We start from the raw sequence: 17,677 nt of genomic DNA, 5'->3' as shown, positions 1-17,677 counted from the left end.
TTCAGTTCTGGTCTGATGTTGGTGCACTTTTAAAGAGATGAGCTACTCATCCATGTTCCACTGGTGAGGTAGACAGGGCTCAAGGAAAGACTGCAAGCAAAATGACATTTAGCTGTGATTTACTAAAAGTGTTGCGAATTAAGAGGTTCATAGAGCTACAAATTTGTTTGATCAGGTGATGTTTTATAAATGTGCGACACAAGGACATATATATGATCTTTAGGGATTTTAAAGTCATGACACTTCATGTAGTGATTTCTGAGAACATTTAATGTCAGCTGTGGGTGTTTTAGCTCATTGTCCCTTTGTTGATGTTATAGTGTTGAGACTGCCCAAATCCTTGTAGCAATATCCATGTGCTGACCTGCCAGGTAAAAGGTCACATTGTTGTAAAGGGTCTGAAAAAAATTTCTGTGCTCGAGAAACATATTGAAGATGAATTTCCGTTCACTGACCTAGTCAAATATTATCTACGGCTTGGTCAATGACTAAATCTTCATATTTAAAAGGTCACATTACGGCCACACATCTTGCTCTCTGTGCTGGCCAAAATGTAGCAAACTATGTCAGTGGCTGTGCAGTTGAATGAACACAAGCTATGCAATATTTGAACATGTGGAGCCTTAAACAGCATCTCTTTCACTGTTTTTCCTGAGACAGCTACTCTTTTGCACCTTTAAGAATGTTCACAAGTATAAAGGCTACGAGCCTCATAGAGGCTGTGCCAGCAGTTGAAGCATGTTTTTTGTCTCGTAAATTTGACATGGTATATGTATACGTTTGAGTCCTTCTTGCACTTTTAAGCAATTCTTGGTTCACTGTTGAGTGTATATCATGTGCAGGTAACCTAGATATAACAATATTGGTTAAAACAGTATACAGTTGAACTTCTATTGTAACGAAGGCAGTACAATTGGCAATCTGCTTCGTTATATCGAAATTTTGTTACATTTAAATTCGACCTTTTATGCAGATAAGTACAGTTGCTTACGGATTTTTCTGACACAGAAGGGGCCTCAAAATTTTCCGTGTTATCTGGCAGTTGGAGAAAGCAAAAAAGTGGGCTGTATATGCACTCAGTCCTGCGCAGCCATGGCCGCATTATGAAAGAAGACATGCGCCAACCAGCTACTCAACATTTATGATAATTAGGATGAAAATGGTAGTTTAAATAAGCCTCGACAGAGAAATCTCTCATCCAAACCATACTCATGAAGGAATTTGATGATAACCTTTAGAACACCTCGCCGGTAACAAGAGTTTAGCCATTGTCCCAAGAGAACCTTTTTGGACAAAGGTTCAATGTTGAAATTAAACTAATGCTCTGCCAGTGGTCACATTACTGCTGCTCTCGAGTGGAACACATTCTTTGCAGTTCAAACTGTCTGTGCTTGACCAGTAATGTGTTGCTAGTGCCAAGTGAAGCCACAGCTCATGGTGACTTGCGCAGCAACTTTGTGGAACTTCTCTTGATGGTGAGGGAGCAGCTTCAGTAGCATATCTAGGTTGAGTTCATGATGACAGCAATGACAGTGACTTCGCAGCATCAAATAAGGTTTCGATTGGAATGAAGGAGATCTAATTGTGCTGAAATACAGTAGAACCTTGTTGATACGTTCCTGTTATGTACGTTTTCCTGGCACAAAAGTTTGCAATCGAGAACACAAAAACTTATCGAATAGAGTTATATCATTTTTACCAGTTAATACGTTCCAGAAAAACACAATTTTTTCAGCACCAACATTCAGTATGTCGCCAAACTGCGATCACATGATACGTTCTCCGACCACTAGATCCCATGTAAACAAGAAACTCCGTGAGGCGCGCCCGATCGAGAACAGTATATAGCTGCCCGTTGCAGCACCTTCACCGCAATACTCGCCCTCCCGTCTCACATGAAAACGCTGGCGCGCACTCAGTTTCTCATTTCGGTACCAACAAATCTTCTCCTGTGTCGTCACATGCGGCATTCACAGCTATCGCCGCCAATCCTACTGTGATAAGCATCCTCGCTTATCCGTTTCACAACGTGTGGTGCCGCCGAAAGAGTAGCGCACGCTTTTAATAGGCGATAACCGAAACACACCGCTATTCCCTGCTGCAGACTGCGATCGCATACGTTTTCCGGCCGCTAGATCCCGGGTGAACAAGAAAAGGCGCGAGGCGCGTGCAATTGAGGACGGCATATAGCTGCCCGTCTCACATGAAAATGACGGCGCGCACATGCAGTTTCTTATTCTGGTACCAGCAAATCACTGCCCGGGTCGTCGCACGCTGCATTCACTGCTATCGCTGCCAAACTTATTGCAATAAGCATCCTCACCTATCTGTTTTACAGCGCATGGCGCGTAGTGCCATTGGCAGCGTACTGCACGCTTTTAGTAGGCGATAATCCAAATGCACTGCCGTTCCCTGCTACAGGTGACGTGATGTGGGCATCACATTTCGCTTCAGTGGCGTCCGGCATTGCCCACCAGCTAGATTTCATCTCGGTTTCCCATCGCCCTCTTAAAACACCATTGAATAGGAAAATATAGGCCGCCCGAGCACCATCAGCTCGACGTGCCTCGGCGTCTCGTGCCGCAACAATCTGCGCGACGCTTCGCATTACGTAGATCTCAACAATAGTTGAGTCTGTCAAATATTTTTATTTACCTTGGATCTTACGTTTTCCCGGTTGGCTCATTTTTTCTTGCGTTTTTTTCCAAAACGTGTGAACGAGTTTCTACTGTATTATGGCCACTACGGATCCGTTGCGGGATCATGGCACTTGGGAATAGACTTCTAAAAGAAAGCCCACAGTGGATGTGTCACACTGTGGCCTCATGCAGTGCTGGCAGGCTACATATTAGGATTCATTCTGCACTTACTTGGTGAAAAAACATAAGCTGTTGGTAGAGGAAATTAACCACACTTCAATTGTCATGCTGACTTGGAAGCTATGACATTGATGGTGCTGATACCATGACAGCACACAACAGGTGACATCTGCTGTCAGTATCAGTGGAGACCTAAAACAAAAGAAAAGAATATTGAAAGTCACCAGCTGCACCCTGGCTATCAGCTCACTAGCAGTTGCTGCATTTCAAACCCAAAGCATGAACTCCAACTGATATATGAGAACTGTCATGGTTGTGTCATTACCACGAGGTGTGTGTGTGCAGCAAACTTCATCCCTGCACATCAGTTGGCCTTACACAAGTGCAATCGTACAATTTATGCTTTTTCTTTGTTTTCTTTTTGCGTCTAGGTGCATGTTTCTAGTCTGCATAGACATCATAAGCTTGCAGTTTTTCACCTCGTTGGAACAAGTTGACAGAAACAGGTTTCCTTTCACTTGTGAGGCAGCTATGTTGTGGCCTGCTCTTTTTGCTACAATCTTGTCAGTCCAGTCAGATGGGCAGATATAATGCTGCTATGAGGGAGCGCACATTGCGTAAGGAGCGTCATTAACACAGTGAGCAAACAAAGTTTTACTCTAGATGGATTGCAGAGGCGATCGTTGCTACAAAAAGCACTGAAAATTCTTTCTAGTATTCAGAAAGGTGTCACTAATGTTGCCTTTTATTACAAAAAATAATGCACCTTGAATGGCATACAGGGAATCTTTTTGGACGGCAACACCGCTGCACACCTGAGTAATTTTCTAATTTGCTGTGATACAGGCAGGAAAAATGGCGAATTACGTTGTGTCTTGATGTGGTAGTGGTAGCCGCTAGAAGTGGGCATTGATAGTGCTGAATGTCAACTAGAACATACACAACTGAAATAGTACTTGTGCAGAAAAACAAAACTCCTAATTGCTGCTTTTTTCTTTACCTTTGCAACTGCTCTTACACTGCTCTTTCTTTGGAAGCTGAATATCCGCTGAATGCATTTGCTGTTGAGTGCATGCTGCAGCAAGGATCACTGTACTTCCTAGTGTGACAGCCTTCAAATGCCAAGTGCAATAAGAATGGCACCAAATTTGCCAATTTGACAGGGGTATTAATTGTTTTAAATTAAGATCATCATACATTTTTGCGGCATGATCTGGATACTACAGTTGTTGGCTACAGCAGCAACATTTCCTTGGAATTTCTGTACTGTTATCAGTCTGTATTGTACACATGCATTTTTGTTATCAGTCTTTCTTCCTACTAATGCTGTCAGTTGGGCATGCACAACTCTTTGTGTCATGTTGGCTCGATAACTAGTTTTGCTGTGGACTTTCTTTTCTCTACCAGACTTTATCTGAAAAAGACAGTAGTCAATGATGGTAATAAATGAATTGTCCGTCATGACGCTATCATTCGTTTCGGTGCTTGTCTTTTTCCTTGGGAAATGTACAGCCTGGTGCACTTGTCATTTGGTCTGTATTTCCTCAGCGCAATAAGTGAAACATTTCTACTAGTATGTCTTTTCTGTTCTGTCGCACTTCTGTTGCTGCAGCATGTCTGTAACGTCTAAGCTTACTGTTGTGACCTTCTTGACCTTCTTTGTATGCAATGACACTGCCATGGGTGTCTAGGCTTATGGTGCACCACCGTGACACCAAGCACAACAGAGCATTGACCACTGCCCCACACATCTAATACATACTCTGTTAGAGGGGACATTGAGTCTTCTGAAGCCATCTGTTTTCTCTGGCATTGCTAATGACATTGCTTGTAGGGCTGGCATGTTAGAATGTTGTGCTACACTAATTGTATTCATTCACAGCATGTCAAAGCAGTCACTGCTATTAGGCAAATGGATAAGGATCTGTGGTATGGTAGCATTAGTACATTTAACTAACTGGCCATAGCACTTTGGTTTGCTGTCCTAGAGAAACGCCCCACTGAAAGAGTTTCATGGGGTACTAGTCATTCTTATATTAGGCACTTTTTGGTTACCAGCCTCACCATTAAAATTTTTAATGGAGGACTTAAATTTATGGCTTCCTATGGGTATGCTGTACATGAGAAAAATTAGCTGCATCCTGTTGTGCCACTGACTTAGAACACATTTTATAATAAATTGTTTACCCTTGTTGTCTGTCTCTGGTTTCTTCCATCACATTGGTTCTCTCCTTTTATATGCTGAAACAATCTGTGCTGCCTCGGAAGGCTTTGTGCTATGTTGCAAACATGTTCATAAGGAGATATTGATTCCTTTTCTTCTTTTAATGCACTTTTAAAACAACTAGGCCACACCTTAAATGTTTTGTAAAAGCATGTCTTCATAGGTGCTCTTGGTGCTGCAACTTTGTGGCTCAGAAGTTATTCATTCTTGCTCATCGCTATTTAGGCTGGCCTACTTCATTTTTAGTCTCTCTCTACTTCACCGTGTTTGCATAGAAAAAGCACCTTGTGCTATGCTTGGGACTGTGTTCAGAACATTCAGGTTTTCTTTCTTTTTTCCTCTCAAAATTTATTTTCCTATGTGTGTTCAAAGCTTGACGAAAGTCATCCTCCAGAAGACTGAGCTTCGTGGAAAAAACAAGCTCCTGATGTCGCAAGGATAACCACAGACTTGCCTGTTGGAGGGGGTGTGGGTGTCCAACAAAATGTGGGATTCTAGTGCTACTCTGCAGCAATGAAGAATGCATGCTGTGATGCAAGGTGGTTCTTTACCATTTTATTTTTTAAGGAGAGTTTACTTTAGGATCCTGCTACCATGGCTGGACAGTATGTCATAGCGCTGTCAAAGTTCTTTAGCTTAGGGAGATCTCTTACTGTTATTGTGCTTCTAATTGAAAAAGTCTCCTCCCCATCTTTCACATTTACGACTGTGCTGTATTCATGCAAAATGGAGTTCGTGAGCCTGGCACCATAATGTTGTGCTCATAGATGAAATTTAGTTCTTCAGTTCTTTGTTTTGTACTGTGCTCTATAAACAGGAGCATGAGGTGCACCTCAATCTTCCTCCAAAACTGCTCGCTTATCTCTGCTTGAATTTCACACAGAGGTGTCATTTGGCTTGAATTTTAGTTTAATACGACATTTTCATGCATTACTTGCAAGTTTGGTCCACAATAAACTGATTTGGATGTTGTTTGTGGTGATGCCACTCGTAGCTTGTCAGTTCCACTGCAACTGAATGCTCCCACCATTCCATTGCAGTGTAATAAACATCTTTCTTACAGTCGTTGCTCCAGGCAAGGACAACTTCGAATTTATTGTTACCAAAACTGGCAAGCAAGGCCTGCAAACATGGTATTAAGCTCAGGTTCATGCGAAATGCTATTTCTATGTCAAATTCGAGTGGAGATCAGCCAGCTGTTGAGCAGGAAGAGCCGTGTATATCTGGCACTCCTATTATTATGACACTCGGTACTTCCGCAACTTGACGTTGACAAACACAGCTGCCTCAAGGGTTCTGCCTTCTTGGCAGGGGCTGCATTCAGTGAAACACTCTGGCATGCTGATTGCAGTGCATGGCTGGAACTCATTTTGTCTCCAATGAGGATTTGAAATCGTGTGATCTTACTAGCTGCGACATTCAGGGTTCCTGTTCTCATCACATACTTGGTTTTCTAATTGGTCGTTTGATTATTTATTTTTATTTTTAGTTTTGTAATGCCAAAAGCCGTGCCCCCCCTTTTTTTTCTTTCTTGCCATTTTAGTTGCCCTTGATTTGAGTCCTCCCACCACATTGCCAGTGTGCTCGTCACCGAGCACAGCCTGCGTGAGTGAAGAGCACAGCCCAGAGCAAGTGCCACCACCAAACAACAACAACTTGCATTGTGTTAGCAACGACGGAATGCTTTCAACATCCTGCTACAAACAGGACCTGGCTGGTGATGCCTGCAGAAAGGTCAGAGACATTTCTCAGCATCCTTGGCGGGAAAGCAAAAAGGGGTACTCACATGCACATAATTTATGGCATCTTTCACTGGTTGTTTCGGAATGCTTCACCAGCTGTACGGAAGTCATGCAGAGGTAACAATAAATAAACCTCATTATCACAGTTAAAGTGCTCTCATTCTTATAAGAAAATCTTCGCTGCTGTTTTACGCACCCATCATGGCACAGCACAAGCATTCTGGAAAGCCATTATAGTTAGTCTTATTTGCCACCCAAAGCTTTGATTCAGGCTCTCGCACATTTACATATGAAGCCATTTGTAGTGTGTTTGTAAAACATTGAACAAGTGGCACACTCTCCCCTCATTTATTTTTTGCATTCTGACTGCACTTAAACTGCTGTAGGCAGCAGGCAACTGCTGTAACAGCATAACTTACTGATTAATAAATAGCACAGCCACATGGAGCAAGGAGTATATCTCATAGTGGCATACTATTGCTGAGAAAGGTGCAACAATATGTGGAAACTGCACCTTTGTTGCTTAAGTGCTGCAATTTATGGTATCACTTTACCTCACTTTCTGCATGAAATAGACCCTACTGCATAGTGAAAGTAAACAAAATTGCGCATATTTGGTCAGTATGTCTGGCATGTTTAACAAGCAGGCAAGCAGGGGCTCAGTAGCTATAACTGCAGAAAAAATCCCAGGTGATTTCTTCCTGAAATGAATTTAATAGCAGCTTGGAGTACTATGAAAAAAAAAAGCAAAGAGGATCAGGCTTATCATGGTGCACTTTCGTTTTATTTTGGTAGGTTCTGGAACAAGTCACTGAGGCACCTTCTTCCTCATGCCTAATCCAGTAATCACTAATTTCAAGTACTCTCACTGCTGTCTTCTCTTCTTGACTGCTTTGAACCATCGCTCGCAATCAATGCATCCAGGATAAACACAGAAAGACAAGTCGGCAAACAGCAACACCATTAACAGCAGAAAGGCTTTTACTACAAAGAATGTGCACATTCTGCTACAAACATGTGATTTTCTGCAAGTATACGTAAAAAAAACATTCACATGCTTGAGCAGAACTTATAGTTGGGCTAGCTGACGCTTATTTTTACATTAAGTCTAGCATGAACCAAACAATCACAATATGCCACTGAGGCTTCACAAACACTGTCATCAGCTTCCGAGATAATCAAACGAAATCGTTCCACCACCTCTCGTGCTACTTTTTGCGTGAAGGTGTTGCCAGAACAAAAGCTTCACACAAAATGTGGTCGCATGCCATTAAGAGCATGAAATTTTTGCTCTGGTATAACGTTTCTCTTCATTGCATGTGACCACATTTTCACACTAGTCAGCTTGGTAGCTCCTAAATCACATGAGATAGCATAAAGGTACAGCTTCACCTCTGTAGCTGAGATGGTCAAACGACTCCGTAAGAGTAAATTTTCTGGCACCCACTTGATTCGGATTGAGGGCCTATGGCTTGGGAAGACTTAACTGCTTAGCTACGGCACCAACATGATTTACACTGCAAACAGTAGGTCCTTGTATGTCGTACAGTGTAATGTGGTAGCAGTTTCTCATGAATACATATTAATGGTGTTTGCTATTCCTATCAAGAAAATTGATGAGTCATTCCACTCTGTGAAGGTGAACGACCAGTGAAGCTGTGTTGCACACGACAAAGAGGGGACACTGAATTTTGAACAAAGGTACACACACACATTTATTTTTATACATCCACAGTAATCCGTGTTATACATTCATTATATACATTTGTGTTTTCATTTCGCAATATATTGAGGCAAACAATTTGAGACCAAAATCACCGCACCGACTGGCAGTGGGCCAGTACCCCAGCACCTTCGCAGAGAGAGAGGCAATATGGAAATGCTAGCATGATGAGTGGCATCGGAGCCAGCTGTGGAAGAAGACAATAACGGCTAAGGCATGAGCTATATATTGAAGCAAAGAATTTGAGGCTGAAATCACCACACCGACTGACAGGGCACCAGTGCCGTCAATGCCTTTGCAGAGCGCGGGGCAGTGCGGGAACACTGGCATGATGAGCGGCAACGGACCCAGCTGTGGAAGAAGACAACAAGAAAAGTGCGAGCAGGGGCATGAGCAGTGGCACTAGCCATTGCTGATGATAATAGTTTTTGCTCACACAGATTTGTTGACGGACACGAAAAATGCACAGAACCCGAGCCATACACAGCTTTCCTGTAAAATTAATTGCACACTACAACTAAAATGCATTCTTGTTAACTGATAAAGGAGTATTCTAAATTGCACACTCCAAGAGGGAGAAGGAGAAAAAACAAATTGGTGAATCCCACACACTGTGGAAATTGATGTAAGCGAAGCTTTGTATGCTGTTTGCTTTGATTGACAATAATTAGCGTTCATGTTGGCGGCAAATGTGTAATTTCTTTTCCGTTTAGTCCAATACAAGAGTGGTGAGTTGATGTAAAATGTTACCTTGCGTACACCATTGCTGTTTGTCTGCGTAGTCCACAGAACACATAGGGAGATGTGTTTGCTTGAGGCATTGTTGCACGTCCTTGTTCATAGTCTCTGAGAGGATCGAGCATTATCATTGCCTCACATGGCACATCGCACCGTGACAGAAGTGTTAAACTTGAATTATGGCACTGTAATTCAAGTAATTATTATAATTGTATGTATACATTGTATAGATACAGTTGTGGTCTGCACTACGTTTCACTGCATAGCGAAGACGCTTCTGTTCCACATGACGCTTCTTTTGGGCCTGGGTGTCCTCGATGCTGAGTGAATGCTTTGGAGCCATTTTTCTGGCGCGTGTTTACATGCCCCTTGTGCTTACATGGCCAGCACTCTGTTGACACCAGCTCATAATGCTCTCTTCCTATCTATGGACGATTGTATTGTTTACGTTATCACAGCCCAGCACACAACCTACACAGCCCAGCACATGCATTTTTTTCACATAGGAAAGCAAGCACTGCACATGCATACGCACAAACTGTTAAATGCTGGCATGGCAGTGCCAGCCGGGATGCATAGAGTTACTCTATGTGCTCGCCTTAGGGAGCAGAGTTGCGCGTTTGATTTAACACACCGCTTGCGCCCCTATTTGCCAAATCTGGTCATATGCACAAAAGGCATGCTTTTGAGGGAAAGCCAACTTCACAGCTGCCTGCACTGCCATCCTTTACACCACTGTTGTTGCGAGCCTCTGTGCGTTGCCATCCGCCGTGCCACTGCCTTCATGATCCTCTGCCTGTGCCTTTTGTGGCCTCTGCCACGCCAGTGTTGGGTATGTTGTGTTAGTGTGTGGCTTAGTGCAATTTGGATGGACATTATTTTTGTTTACCTACGCCACAGCATCAAGGTTATTATACGGTACTTCTCAGTTCTATATGATGCTTCTCAGAATGTTGTAATTAGGTGTTGTGTCTAAATACATTGCTAGTTTTACTAGTGAAATTGAAGAACAAGGCAGTGCCATATCTTGTTAGCAATCTTGTTATGAACCAGCTTTTTCTCTCACCTGCTGTGTCATGTATTTTCAAAGCACAAAATAAACTGTCTCTCTTGTCGAACACGTGTCCAGAGAAACAAGTGACACTCGAAGCAAAGAGATTGTTGCACGTCGAAATTGGTACTGTGGATATAGTGCGGTCGGCTCTTCAATATGACTCATTATTTATTCTAGCGTAACAGTACACTCGATGATGCACAAACCTATTTGCGTCACGCATCAAATCTGATCATATAGAGCAAGTATAAATCTCACTAGCAATATTTTTTCAATGACAATAGGTGATAAGAGTTAAGACATGTATGGGTCCTCTCGCGCTATGCAACAGCTGATTAGCCAATGAAAAGAAACTGTACTGCAAAAAGATACAAATGTTCGTATGTGAATACATACATTAGGATTCACCTTACAGATGTAGCAGGGCAGCATAATACAGTCTATACAGTCCATTGTAGTCCATTGAACTTCGAAGTATAAAATTTGAATCCATATCCAGTGTCTATTATGCCAGACCTACCTCAATTTGCGCAAAATTCTGCTTAGCTTGTGTTATTTATAACGCATGAATTACAAATAATTTGTAGCACTTGTTTTATCCACAGTTGTTCTGTTCAAGTTATCTGTTTTATCTTTGAAACCACTGTGTCAAAAATGACGTGCAACGAGCAATTTTTAGAACTTACTTTATCTAGGATAGTGTCTGTTTGAGTTTTCTTATATATATATATATATATATATATATATATATATATATATAAATGTTTATGCCAATAGTAACTTGCAATGAACAATTATAGCATCAGTTTTATCTAAATTGGTTCTTTCATTGAGTTGCCTTTTTTTTTTTTTTTGATGTGAAAGTCTTCTTGCCGCTAACAACGCGGAATGAACAAGCAAGCACACTTGGCCACTGAGCCATGCCATTTCCTGCATTCAAAAGAAGTGGCTTTCCTGCTTAACATGGATACATCGGTGGGCAAGATGGCAGACCTAAGCGCAACTCTACTCCCGTAGGGAGCATATACAGTAGCTCTAGGATGCATGGAGGCGAGCGCCATCTAGTGATGTTGCAAGAAACCCAGCAGCATGCGCGGTAAGACCATCGCAGCAGTGCCCGGAAAGTCGGCAAAAGAGCTTCGCTTTAAAACAGTGGGCATAGACACTGACGCAAGTGGCAAATTAAGTGTAGTGCCTCACATCGAAGGCATTCATTATGGGTGTCACATGCTGAATGGTCATCATGGCAGAGACGGGACAGCTGTGGTATGAAAGCATAAACAGCACATAGAAAATAATTCACAGCTCTTGCTTTTTCATTTGATGCTTATTAGCGGCGAGAATGTGGAGTGGCGCCCCCTTGCGAGTGACGTCACGGCCAGGACGCCGCTCGTTCCGGCTCGCGCTCGTTTCCGCCGTGCGTGCTTGGGGTATTCGTGGCTCGAGCCATACTTACAGAAGGTTATTTGGGATTATTTCTGCTGCCATACCTGAACCGCAGTTCCTTCTTTTAAACCACGTGAGTCATGAAAATTTGTGACTTGGATATCGCAAGCTATGTAGCGCTGAAGGGGTCTACTGGTCTTGCAATGCATATTGCAAGACCAGTATGCAATGCAATGGAATGCAAATTTTGCTTAAAAAGAATGTCTGCAAGTTCAACACGTGAAGATATTTATGCTGCTCCTCTAAATGCTTAACATTCCCTTATTACTTAAGTATGAGAGACATAGCATTTTACACGGAAAAAATACCCTTGATATTTGGTGTCAACATTATAAATCCGTGTTAGAAGGAGACTGCCCAGCGAAGCTGTCATCATGATTATTGTTACTCGGGTGAGTTGTTTTAGTCAAATGTGGCAACTGCATGTATTAAGGCCTAAAGGGACAAGATAGGCGTGCATTTTGTGTGAAAAGGTTTGGCACTACTTTCACCGTTCTCTGAAACAGGCACCCAGAAACGCATTGGCTGTTAACACAACGGCGCATCGTGTATAGTATATATTTACTTAACGAATACCATAACAGCAATCACATGAAAGAAAATTTCGTGCTTAAGATTGAGAACCAATCAAATGCAAGTGATGAAATGTGTCATAGCAGCCCTCAGTAGATTTTATTGACGATATGGCACACCCCTCCCGCAACGGAAGCAACCGACTGTTGTTAGGGCGAGGCGCGCATGGTTCGCGACACCCAGAAGTTCACTACAACTTCGAATTGAAACCTTGAAGTAGCTCTTTACAGCTCCAATTACAATGCCTATAGCATAATCCGCTGTGGTTGCTCAGTGGCTGTGGTGTTGGGTTACTGAGCACGAGGTCGCGGGATCGAATCCCGGCTACAACGGCCTCATTTTGGTGGGGACGAAATGCTAGAACGCCCATGTGCTTATACTTAGGTGCACGTTAAAGAACCCCAGGTGGTCGAAATTTCTGAGTCCTCCACTACGGCGTGCCTCATAATCAGAAAGTGGTATTTTGGCACGTAAAACCCCATAATTCAATTTTAATGCCTATAGCATACTCGAGGCACTACAGCGCAGTTTAGGCTGCGTTGAAATGGAAAATGCAAACATATTCTGCCTCGCCATGTCTAGATCTTGCGTTGTTTAAGTATACAAACCGAAAACTATGTGCTTCCTCAATGCATTAAAGAGAACCTCGCATGCCCGCCTCATAAAGAAGACGCCACAAGCCTAACATGAACACTTGGAAGTGCACTGGGCAACAATGATATCTTCAATATGTACCACACTACTAATGTATGGTGCTTCGGCTTCTTGCTGGCAGCAGCGAACCGGGCCAAAAGGTATATTTCACTCAAATATTTGACCCGAGCAGCCTGTGTCAGTTCTCCAAACAGATTCGTCATGTCTGTTTCTCAGGCCAGAAGCTTCAGTAAATTGCTCAAGTGAGTTGAACGTGTAGCACAGAAAAGGAATAAATATTGGTGCATTCCTTTCCGTGTGCTGCAAACAGCTGTAAGCCTCAATCAGCTTTACTTCAAGTTACTGCAACTTAAATTTAACCGGCAATAAACGGCCTAATTTTGAGAACCAGTTAAACACGGAAGTGGTGCTGGCCAAATCTAAATTGCAGTGGTAGTTAAGTCCTCGTGTTACAGCCGAGCGTTTCTGTGAAGAAATAGAAAATTCGACATCATACCGTGAACTATTTGTCATGAGCAAACATGTTTTAGCTGGTCAGAATCAAGATAGATGTTGTGGAAGTCATATATAGCCAGCGTTTAAGCGTTTATTCATGACACACGCATTGCACCATGGTGGGTATGGAATCTTAACTCTCAACACAAATGGAACTATCAACATTTATGGAAAATTTAGAATTCTTGATGGCTCCATTTCTTAAGGAAATGACGATCTGTCATCTTTATCTGTTTCTATGGAAATCTCAGCCAAATGCTGCTTTAAAGGGATACTAAAGTGGAGCATCAGCTTGTACTGTATCATTAATTTAATATTCTGCAGTAGCAAAATAGCCACTCCTACCATGAGAGGCTTGGCAAACCAGAAAAGATGCAAAAAAGAGACAGTTGCATACTTGTGTTCATTTATTTTATTTTTTATTATTAATAAAGAATGAACATTCTAAATGCACCCAGGACTCAATGTTTTTAGCTTTATTGTCTCTTCCTGCTCTAAAAGGCCTAAATAGGAGGAAATCCTTCTGTAACAATACACTGACAAATCAGCAGTAAGTTTTACTTGTGAAATTCAGAAGGGAAAGCTCGGCTTTTATTTTTTTCAGTAAGGGTCAACGTTTTACCTCTGAAGGAATAAAGAAAGTAAATATCTATGTAAAGTGATTTAATGCTGCTCTTTATTGTCCAGCAACACCTTCTCTGCTTTGTGAACATCTTTATGCACATGCTCAAACTGATTTCTTTCTGCTTTGCCTCAGAGAGCTTTCTACTCCCAACTGCTTCTCATAATTCACATTTCTGTGAAATGAGAGAACTGTTACCAAGAATAGAATCCTGACAGTTTCACCGCACTGCTAACAAATAGCTCGTTTCTTTCCTCTTTCTTTTTATGTTAGAAAAACAAAGTATATGTTGTATGTGCCAGTAATATTGTTGATACTGTGCAATGGCTTGTGGACGTGTAGTAGTACAAGCTGTTTTCTAGGAGCTATAACTGTGCCGTGCATGCAACACATTTAATTGCCTCAGAGCTTGGTTTTGTGCATGAGTGTACTAATGAGTTAAACAAAAGCAGCACCTTTCTCATAAAAGTAGTACATTTTGAAGATGTCAGGTATCTGTAATATACTAGATATCTTTCATGCTGCAGTTAAACGAAGTCTGTAATGTCTCACCATTCGAGGAGTTTGCCAAGAAGCCAGTTGCAGAATGCCTTTGATGGTAGACTGCACGTGAGCTCCGAATGTGCATTTAGAACTGTGAATCTAAATCTTTTTTTGAGCACCACAAGGCGTAAACACACAACTGAATGAGCAAGGGTCAGATGGTAGGGACATTAAAAAAGAAATTGCCTTCCTGTAACAGAGTTTGTAAAGGAAAGCAGCACGTAAGAAAAATAGGATTTTACTGACATTACGTCCGAGGTCCGGCCTTCATCAAGAGTGCAATTGCACATGTATACAAGGTGTTTCAGTGAACACTTTCAAAAATCTTTAACCCTTTGAGGGTTGATTTCTTTTGCCATATGCGACTGCCCGGGATTGATTTTTTTTATTGCAGATTCCAATTCTTCTTAGGGAGTTATTTCGAAAAAAATTTCCCGTAATTTTTTAAGGGTGACCGTAATGTGAGACAAAAATATTTTGCGTTGATATATATGTACTCTTCATTCATGAATAACAACAATAAAAAAAGGAAATAAGCTTATAAGAATTGAAAATTTTATGCATTGTTATAGTTCAAGGCTTTGAAAATGCGCACACAAGAATATTTCGCAAGACTGAAATGTTCCTACTCTTACACTAATATGTGCAGTGCAATTAAATGCTACAGGGAGCATTTAGTAGCACCCTGCATATGTGCAAAGTACTCAAGAGTACCATGTCATGTTGCTAGGAATCTGGTCACCAAAGGTGACATGGACTCCGATCTAAGTGTACGTGCCAAAATTACGTCAATGTGTCACGAACTGCAGCTGGTGGAAATGAAAGTATGCGCATTAGTTAGGCCTAAATTGATGCGTTTCATTCCATGAGCACTGTACATCCATAGTGTAATCGAACTGCGTAGGTGCGTGCACCTGTGTGGTTTTGTGCCCGTTAAAAAAAGCAAAACGTGACAAACTTGCGCTAATCTCCATCTTATCGCTAGCCAGGGGCAATTAGTTTTCGCAAGTCTAAAAGAAATAAAAAATAATGGGCAACGGAAGCGCATGCATGGCGGCATCCTTCCTATGCGTACCCCCGTGAGCACTAAACGAGTGAGAAATTAGCAGTCGCCCTCTGAGCGATTAGTAACGAGATAGCCATCAGTTTTACAAACGCAAGAAGCCGAAACCGCCCGTGGAACAAAAGTCAAACTGCCAACCCCCGCCCAGGCGCCAATGCGCGAGCGGTGCTATATAGATGCGCGGAAGCGTACTAGCGCTAAAACAAACCATGCAACGAAAACCGGGAGAGGGAGGCGCACGAAAAATTGCTGTATTCCCACATAGTAGCAGCACATGACAAAAAAGAAAAACTAAGGAAATTGGAGTGCTTTTTAAACATACAGACGGCACCATAAGTATACGGCATCGACCATTTTGGACTTCGTTCGTGGCGCCCTACATTTACGTCATTGACCCTCAAAGGGATAAAAGTTGCCCGTGGCAGATATCACGATTCTAGTTCATTAGCTGGTCTACTCAAAGCGGCGGACGATACTTGCATAAAAAATTGTGATGCAAAATTGACTAATTAGTAAGAATTATCTCATTAGGTTTTAACTAATTATGGCCCACATTGCAATTTACAAATTCTAGCCGTGGAGTTTGCAAAGCGGATCCACTTGAAACGAATTTTCAAGATGACACCAGTTTCGAGATATAAATTCTCAAACTTTACGGAGAAATGCTTTGGTTTCAGTTAATTTGTTAACAAAAAGTAGTTTCAGGCATTGAAGCACGCAAGTAACTGGAACACCAATGCATTTCCCCATAAGGATCGGGAATTTATATCTCAAAACTGGTGTCGTCCTGAGAATTCATTCCAACTGGATCCGCTTTGCAAAGTCCACTGCTACCATTTGTAAATTGTAATATGGGTCATAAGATAATTAGCTAAAAAGTCAATTAGTGAATGCTTGTTAATTAGTCAATTTCTTGTGCGGGTAGTGTTCACCGCTTTGAGTTAACCGGCTCATAAACTAGAATTGAGGTTTCTGCCACAGGCAGCCTTTAAAACAATTGGGAAGGGGTTGCTGAAACACCCTATATATATATATACACACACACACAGGGTGTCCCACCTAACTTGGACCAAGATTTTAAAAATACCCAAGAGCTCTAGAGAAATCTTACCAACTGCGTAGTAGCCGTAGTCGTATGTACTTATGGCCAACATTTTTTTCATCCACAAGTATTGCTTAATTAATTACATTTAATTAAGAACTTCTTTCATTATTGCTTAAATCGAGACATATCAATTACAAAGTTGTAGGGCACCTTAAATAACCTCCGAATCAAGTATTTATTTCGTGCTGAAATGGTTCTGGTTCTTTTTTCCAAGAAAAAACAAAAGCCCGTGAAATATGAAATAGATGCACACTTGCACGCCGCTACTCAAGCGCCTATAAGTAACCACTGAAAGATATATGGCTGCATTCTCTTATTGCCGCATCGCACAAGGCTTCACAATGCGTCAGCGGCTTGTTGATGCCGCGACCATCACATAGCGTGAGGCCCTGTATCGAGTTGCCGCCTCTAGTAAAGCCATGTATCCATGGCTATTCGCTTGGGAGCGCTTGAGTAGTGGCGTGCGAGCGCCTATCTGTTTCGTATTTTGGATGTCTCGCGCTTTCACTTTTTCTCTGAAAAACCAACTAGGCAAAGCTGAGCACTAAACAAATGCTTGATTCGGAGGTTATTTGAGGTTCCCTACAACTTTGTAATTGATATGTTTGCAATTCAAGCAATATTTAAAAAGTTCACTAAATAAATGTAATAAATTAATACTTTGTGATGAAAGAATACTGACCGTGAGTACATAAGACTAAGGCTACTATGCAGTCGGTACGATTTCTCTAGAGCTCTTGCGTATTTTTAAAATCTTCGTCCAAGTTAGCTGAGAAACCCTGTATATACGTGTGTGTGTGTGTGTGTGTGTGTGTGTGAATTTTTAAATAAATAGCTTATGTGCACAGCAGTGATGTTTTGCAAGAAAAACAAGTG

General features: G+C 41.8%; 1 protein-coding gene across 3 annotated transcripts in view; it reads left to right on the top strand.

The window, feature by feature from the left end:
• The window catches only part of Cdep (Chondrocyte-derived ezrin-like domain containing protein), a 231,451-nt gene that overhangs the window by 106,095 nt on the left and 107,679 nt on the right, over window positions 1-17,677 (top strand). For all 3 annotated transcript variants that reach the window (XM_075679830.1, XM_075679829.1, XM_075679831.1), the window contains one exon: window positions 6,587-6,777. In XM_075679830.1, coding sequence (XP_075535945.1) covers window positions 6,587-6,777 — 191 coding nt within the window. The remainder of the gene's footprint in view (window positions 1-6,586; window positions 6,778-17,677) is intronic.

This window comes from Dermacentor variabilis, chromosome 2 (genome assembly GCF_050947875.1).
Source record: "Dermacentor variabilis isolate Ectoservices chromosome 2, ASM5094787v1, whole genome shotgun sequence".
NCBI lineage: Eukaryota > Metazoa > Arthropoda > Arachnida > Ixodida > Ixodidae > Dermacentor > Dermacentor variabilis.
Note: the sequence above shows the minus strand (reverse complement) of the source record. Positions and strands in the feature narration are given on the sequence as shown.